We start from the raw sequence: 7,796 nt of genomic DNA, 5'->3' as shown, positions 1-7,796 counted from the left end.
ACAACTTGTCGTGGAGTGGCACTGTACATTCAAACGAATTGAAGCGCTTGTTGGCAAAGCAAGCCACGAAAAAGAAGAAAAAACAACAGAATCTCTTGATTGATGTTTGAGCGGGTTACTGTTTTGTACTACGGCTTCGTGAACATATCTCTTTTGTGCGTCTGTGTAGTAAATCAAACAAGGTCATGGTACCTATCCTTCTATCATGCGCTTGCGACGATAACGATTTCGCCTACGCGGACCTACCGCCTCAATGATCACAAAAAACAGTTGATTTACATTCAAATGTGGCGCTTGATTAACGCGCTCAAGCCGGCCTGCATGCACATAAAGTAGGCGTGAAGGAAGGGGCGTTGGTGGGAAAATGAATGCATATGTGGCCCGCAACGCACACGAATTGTTCATATGCACTCAGATAACGACAACTTAAGGCTGGCCCTTCTTCGCATTGGCTTCGTAAGAGCCACACAGCGTGCCATTGTCCAATGTCCACGTGTGCTTAGATGTGGCCCAGAGCTTGATGTGGACGAAGATCCAGATGATGGCACCCAGTGTCACTACGGAGCCGCAAAAGCGGAACAGGTTGTCATAAGATCCCACCTTGTCCCGGAAGTAGCCTGTATAAGAGCGCAATGAAGCACATATTGAGAGTATACTCTAAATAAAGGCGGCAAAGTACATGTTTTGGCAATACGGCTTCCTACTAACTGGCTTGCAGTTTTTTTTTGGCTGGTGCACATGAGCAAATGATAACTGGATCAGCCACAATCATAACGAAACCAAGTTGAAAGGTCTTCCTCGTTCAAGAATACTTCGGTCGATCGCTTTAATGGGCACCGCGAAGCTCTGGAGATGCCCAACCGCCTTTCAGATAGCCCTTAATGTCGGAACACAAATTATGCTTCAATGAACTTGCTACTTCCCAATTACATATCTAACAGCTTCCAGCACTACCCACGTCAGTATAATCCTGTCGAAAGCAATGACAGTGCTTTATTCATTCGAAAATATGGAAAGTTATGCCAAAGGCCTTAAGTCTGGAGGTAATGCTTCAAACTGCAGAGCCCTGAAGGAAACACAAGTTTAATACCAGGGAAAGTGTTCGCAGTCCACCAGTTTTCTAACCTTCATTTTGTCGTTCACCCTACCAACCAATTGAGGAAGCCTTTCATTATGGTAGTTGGCGGGTTTTCATGCTGGAAACAGCGACATAATCATCATACACGACGTTCCAAAGATGAGCACCACATGAGTTTATTAACCTGTATATATAACTGAGTACAGAGACCTGTAGCACTTTGCCCCTATGGCGAAATGCCACAGCCATAGTCGCAATCGAATTTACATCTTCCTTTTCGGTGGCCCCACACCGCAACTACTATTGCACCGCGGTGCCTTGAAATAAGCGTGGTTGCCTAGCCTACACAAACGAAAAGGTATTAGTAAACTTGTGACAACATATGTACATGTTAGACAGTATTCTTTCGTATTTAATGCATCGCGAGTGATGGGGTGCGCATGATAAATTTATTCATGTCCGATACACACAATATAATACGGGTCTGGGTACTGACTATATTCATGACTACCTATGATCGACGTTAGTTGACGCTACGCAACATAAAGCTAGTGTAGGGCTTGTTACATTTTTAAAGGCCCTGATGATGGCCTGGCGCCTGATTACACGTGCAGCGACCTCTTTATGTATTCAGAGAATTCGCAGCATGGCTTGAATTCCACAAGCAACTTCTTAAACTCGCAAGAACGTATCGGGTATTGTCATAAGATGACGCCAATACTCACCAATTACGAGTGGCTTTCCCAGTGACGTCATCCCCGCAGACGCTGACACCATGCCATACGCCATAGACACTCTTTCGATGCCGACGTACTCCGCGCACAGCACAGAAAACAACACTACCGTAGTGCCGATGCAGAATGCAATCGCCGTCGCCATTGCGAACACTACAGCGTAGCTCTCCGCTAGCGGAAGCATGATGTACAGAGATCCCATCCACACGAAGCTGATGGTCATCAGGCACTGACGAGTGAAGTATCCTCTGTCAGCCAGTGCCGGAAGTGTCAGCCGACCGACCAGGTCGGCCACTGAACTGGTTGAGAGCACGGTCACCGCGTGTGAAACACTTATTCCACGGTCAATCGCGAAATCAACCAGTAGTGAAATGTAGCACTCGAAGGCGAAGCTGAACGCAATGTAAGAGTACATCACCACGTAAAACATGGGACACGAGAACACGGTAAGGCCGTGACGAAATGATCCTGGCACTAATTCCTGTTTTTTCGCACTTGCGTGGCCATCTGCCGATCCATTTGGAATCGCATTGCAGCTGGCTTTTGCGGTGTGGCCAGCAGTGTCAGCCACACTGCGCAGTTTCTTCTCTTGGGCCTGCTTGTCCTTCTGCTCTTTCAGCTTCTTCTTCAGCCATGATGGCTGACGCAGAAACAGGCTGAAAGCCACGGCGTTCAGACAAAGAGCACCGAAAAGCAGCAGGGCACTTTTAAAGCCGTAGTGATTGGTTGTCAGCTCGAGGAACTTTGGAAAAACGAATGTGCCCATGGTAGCACCAGCGAAATTGATTCCCATGGCAAGACCTTTGTAGCGAATGAAGTGCTCGTTGATGACAGTTGGAATAACGACAAACAGCATACCACTGCCGATTGCTGAAAGGAGAGAAGATATTACGATCTTCGTACTCTGGAAAGCCACAACTACTTATCACCTAGAGAGCCCAACACAATATATTCACAACAAAGGTCTAAAAAACGCCTATAACCACCCCACAGCACCGCTGGCAGGCTGAAGCCAGGGTACATGTGCCTGAATGTGGCTCACATGTGCCTGTATTGAGACGTAATTGAGGTAGACACGACATCCCCGCAATAATATTGATGTGGGTTGTCAACTCTAACAGTAGAAGTTTACCTGACAATGTTACTCATTTTTCAGATAATTGCATTAACACTGTACTTGTCGTCACGTCACCTCTTTGCATTTGAGAACACACGTTCGTAATGTTACACTTTAGTGGTGAACAGGTAGCAAATCAAAGAAAGCAAAAACAAGACTTAGATACCTCCACTTATAATGTACACTCAATAGTAACCACTTTGATGGGTTTTTATTTAACCGTGAATGTATTTATCATGTAAAAGGTACTATTTTCAAAGCATAAAGAAACGCTCGGTTCTGTTGAATCTAGCTTTAATGAACCAGAAGTGGCTTTTCATAGACTCGAAACAAATCTGATTCGTAAGTTATTTCCCAGTGACGTCATACCCGCAGACGCTGATGACGTCACTGGGAAATAACTTACGAATTAGATCTGTTTCGAGTCTATGAAAAGTCACTTTCAACCAAACTCAACCAAACACAGCATCAACTTAGTGGTGCCTTTCTAAAAACCTAGCATAAAGTATCGCTTCGTGAAACGTATAGAAAGGAAGCGTCACTTCACAAGACGTATTAAACGAAGCATAACCTCTTAAGGTTCCAGACCAGCTAGGTTCCACTCAGTTCAATTCCTTCTGTAGCCTTGAGTCTCTAGTGGCAGCTGCAGTATTTTTCGCAACTACGCACGTGAACATACAGATAAGAGTTTTCATTTTTAATTTTTTAAAAGGCGTTCATATATAGTTTGTACGTGCTCATTGAGGGCTTTGAACATGGCTTAAGGTATATGTCGTATATTGTGGCCTTGAGTGATTCATTATCTCGAATACCATTCTAGAGTCAATTCAATGCTTCAGTGAGAGCATATAGCTGGGAGCTTCTCTCGTGTAGTGTCAGTACAGAGCAACAAAGCTACAGAAAGAACAGTACACATAACAGTACAATGCACGCTCTGTTTATTAGCTTTAAGATATCTATCTGCTTGAATTTAAGAAGGTATCATTGTGCTTCATGCTTGTCTCTTTCTAGCGTCATAAATGTGCACCTACGTTATGCATGCCTTTCAAAATCTTTTGTGCACTGTCTGAAATAATGAATGCAATATTCTTGGTACTTGTGAAATTTACGGTTTTTTCTTCTGTTTTTCTCACTCGAAGCAAGGTACTCTAACAAAGAAAGAGTTTATAGGCAACACAAGTGCACCTACCAGTCAAAAATTGATCGTTTAGTTGCTATGAAATCCATAGGCCATCGTTGAAGTCCGTGTTTACTAGCATTTTCTCATGCAATAAATATTAGAAGCCTACTTACAGTGGACAATGCCCAAGCTGAAAACGAGGTATTCAGTGTTGGTGGCGAAGTACGAAACCATGAGTCCAAGGGCTCCAATGGAGCCGCCGACTATTGCCACAGGTCGTGGAGTATACCGATGCGCTAAGGGCCCTGCAATGAGACCTGGAAATACAGACGTAAATATAATACGCTATTTACCTGAATTGCCTCTCGAAAGAATGCGCTTTAAACGTAGTACGATGTGAACAGTACCATGGCCTTATTTAAGGCGCCTTCTACATTAGCCCGGATGCTACCCAGTATATTCAAAATCCTTGATGATTGTTTGATATGTGGGGTTTAACGTCCCAAAACTACCATATGATTAAAGACGCCGTAGTGGAGGGCTCCGGAATTTCGACCACCTGGGGTTCTTTACCATGCACCCAAATCTGAGCACATGGGCCTAAAACGTTTCCGCCTCATTCGGCAATGCAGCCACCAAAGCCGGGATTGCATCCCGCGACCTGCGGGTCAGCAGCCGAGTACTTTAGCCATTAGACCACCGCGCGGGGCTTCAAAATCCTTATGTCATGCAGGGAAATTAGTTACACACAATTCAACTTCTATAGATGAGCACTTGCCAGCTCATGTTCCCAAGATACTCTAGTTTTTAATTTTTCATCAAGTTTCCAAAACACTCTAGTATCTGGTAGTTCACCGTTATTAATATTCGTGCACGTGAATCTTGCGTGGCAACTACGAATGAGGTATTCTTGCATTAAGGTCAACATTTATCAGCCGACGAATGAACAAGACGTGCGAACAAGTCATAAGCAGTTAAACGATTTGACAAACTTCTTGCTAGCTTTGGCAGTTTTTCTGATATTCATATCTACGAATGTATTGCTGATCAAATGAGCGTTGCTTCCGATGAATAGTATAGTCATGTACTGTCATAAGCTGCGTTCCTCTGTGTGAGCTCACCTTAAAAGCTCTAGCGTTGTTCGCAGTGGTCCCTTCGTTCAAGATATTTTCATTTGAGTACAGACTACTCGAGCTTGCAACATTTTGCGTGATGATTGCCTTCCGAATAAGTTTCACACAATTGCAATTTCGGGCCAATTATACATATGTGCAAAGGGAATGCAGTGCACTTTGTATGTTCCTTTCGTTCCAGGCTATCTTGAAAGCGCTTGCTTATGTCAACACTTGTGGGCATAAATTTTAGTATAACTCATAGGGCGAAACTCAGACAGCGGGATATTGAGCAGTCATTCTTGTTGCACCGTTGTAGATAATAAGGAAACTCATGTGACTGAACCTGTTAGCAGCAGCACACCGCCGAGTAATATGATGGGCCATGCAGCCTGTGTTCTGGTGGCGCCGAAGGTGTCCAGAATGGCCACGTACAAGAAGCCACTCGATCTTCGTCCACCGACGCCGAAAAATGTAGCAAGGGCGCACGCTCCTGCAAATCAAGCAAGCGCGAGTTTCACACACACCCAGCGCGTGTACACGCACGCACACACACTCACAAATAGCATTGTCGTTTTACTGTAAATGAAGTACAAAGGAATTGTACTAATTTGCAAATTAACGTTTGCAGCTGACATGATTACACTATGGCATGCTATAAATGATTGAAGATGTACCACCCCGCGAGTATGTAGTACTTCAATGGAGTTCTTCAGGTCAATGCGGCTTGTCAGCTCGGGGCTCAGTGACGAGATGCACGTCCATGTATTTTTTTTTGCCCTTTGGCAACGTTACTTACTCCTTGACCTAATGTGAGTAAAGTTGCCAGTAATGTTACAACCACCATTCTGCCATATTTGATTTTGCAGTGCAGCCGATAATCTGCTTACTACACTAGAGATTGCTTCTAAAGGGCTCCGCAAAGTTCAGGTTACAAAGGGTACATTCGCATAGTTTATTTACTTAATAATTGTTTTACTTATATCACACTGTATAAAAAGCCGTAATTGGGAGAGAGCGAAAAAGGAAAACGCTTAAAAGAACAGAATTTCAGCAAGCAGCCAAAACTTTCGAGCTACTCATGCACAAAAAAATGCGCATCGCGCAAGTTTATAAATTAATGTTCTTCGTGAAGCACTCGTGGTACTCGCACTCACTCAATTTTACTGGGGACTCGTACGTAAAACCATAATGCGCAAAGGCCTCGGTGGAACACCTTACTGCCTAATCTTTTTTTTTCGTGCTCAATAGTGTTAGATATGTAGTGTGTGATTGTAATATGTAGTAACATTTATTATTGACAGCTTGATCACGCTTAGTCGTAAGAAAAATTGCCCACTACGGCGCTTTTATACATGCCGGAAAAGCTTGCTGTGGATTAAGCGATGACGTACACTCACTAGTCTTGTCCGTGGACTCGCTGCTTATATGAACACGTCGTTGTCAGCACGAAAAAGGGACTCTTCAACAACGCCAGAAAAGCACCATTCATCACGCACCTTACATCTCACTGTCAGTCATGCCGACTAGGACCGCAAACAGTGAGTAAGAGAACACAACACTTTATTCCCTCAGGGTCATATAATGAAGGCTAGCATGAAATGAAACGCTCAAAACGGTACATGGTAATTTTCAATTTGGCACATTACTTGCAAATACAGCTTACCAATCAAAAACAAAGACCGAAGGTTGAATGCAAACACAACAGGCACTGCAGGCACTGCAATGCTGTAGTTGCGCTTTTGGCTCACGCTGTTTGCACCCCATTCTCATAACACAGACCATTCTCATAACACAGAAGTCATGCAGAGTAGTTACTCTTCATAGTAGGCCTCCTTTGAACATATCTCAGACTACAAATATCAGACGAAATTCCTATGGCGGGCTCGCATAGCGTGGTGTAGAAGAGTTACATGCTTACACAGAAAAGGAGTTTAGTCGAAACAGATCAAACGTTTCAACAACGATCTGGTTAAACTGGGTTTTCTATCAATATCGACCGTACCTTTAAGTTGTGGACCCAGTAGTGCGCCATATGTGAATCTAAGCGTTCAAATTAAATAAATGTCACACAGTTCTATCGAGCTTTCATTAAGAAAGAGTATATAGCGGGAAACCTAGAGACGACTGTAAAAACTATATTGCAATACTTATGTATAAATCATTACACTAGCATTATGCAGTGTGTTCTGCGTATACATGGTCCATAGGACGTCACTTATTAATTCAGTTTGAACCAGAATAGACAATTAAAGAAATCTCACCTGCCGTCATCCAGCTGTGGATGCTGTCGGGCCCGTAACGAGGTATTCCTTTTCTCGCATTGCTCGTAGGCGAAGTTGCACACCCGTTCTTTTTCTCGGCAAGAGTGGACGCCTGGTCTGAGACAGTCATGGCGACCAGGCAAGACGGGCACTTCTAATCACGGGCCATGCACTGCAGGTAAAAAAAAAAGAAAAACTCCTAAATGACTCATCGAAGCTCTCTTAGACCACTGCGCGCCGCGTGTCGGCAGTACCCTTGAATATTGAATGTCGACGCTGCACACACCCACGCCCGTCGAAATACAACTATTGAATCAGAACAAGCAGGGGGTTTAGTGTAGAGTATACGGCTATTCTTTTCTCCGTTCTAT

General features: G+C 44.0%; 1 protein-coding gene across 1 annotated transcript; it reads right to left on the bottom strand.

The window, feature by feature from the left end:
• Positions 1-287: 287 nt before the first annotated feature.
• LOC142787013 (monocarboxylate transporter 9-like) lies at positions 288-7,591 on the bottom strand. The gene is made up of 6 exons (XM_075884629.1): positions 7,426-7,591; positions 5,508-5,654; positions 4,223-4,366; positions 2,386-2,682; positions 1,804-2,319; positions 288-617 (listed from the first exon to the last, which is right to left on the bottom strand). The coding sequence occupies exons 1-6, from the start codon at positions 7,553-7,555 to the stop codon at positions 427-429; spliced, it is 1,425 nt and encodes a 474-aa protein (XP_075740744.1). The 5' UTR covers positions 7,556-7,591; the 3' UTR covers positions 288-426.
• Between the last annotated feature and the right edge of the window lie 205 nt (positions 7,592-7,796).

The sequence above is a fragment of the Rhipicephalus microplus genome, unplaced genomic scaffold (assembly GCF_043290135.1).
Source record: "Rhipicephalus microplus isolate Deutch F79 unplaced genomic scaffold, USDA_Rmic scaffold_41, whole genome shotgun sequence".
NCBI classification, from domain to species: Eukaryota; Metazoa; Arthropoda; class Arachnida; order Ixodida; family Ixodidae; genus Rhipicephalus; species Rhipicephalus microplus.
This window is presented reverse-complemented; position numbering and strand designations above follow the sequence as displayed.

Bases quoted from the DNA above. Each gene is read 5' to 3' on its own strand.
- LOC142787013 (XM_075884629.1), bottom strand. From the start codon at position 7,555: ATGACTGTCTCAGACCAGGCGTCCACTCTTGCCGAGAAAAAGAACGGG. The intron at 2,683-4,222 runs GTAAGTAGGCTT...CTCTCCTTTCAG, and splicing joins CAGCTTGGGCATTGTCCACT to CAATCGGCAGTGGTATGCTG. The intron at 2,320-2,385 runs GTGTGGCTGACA...ATGGATCGGCAG, and splicing joins CCAAGAGAAGAAACTGCGCA to ATGGCCACGCAAGTGCGAAA.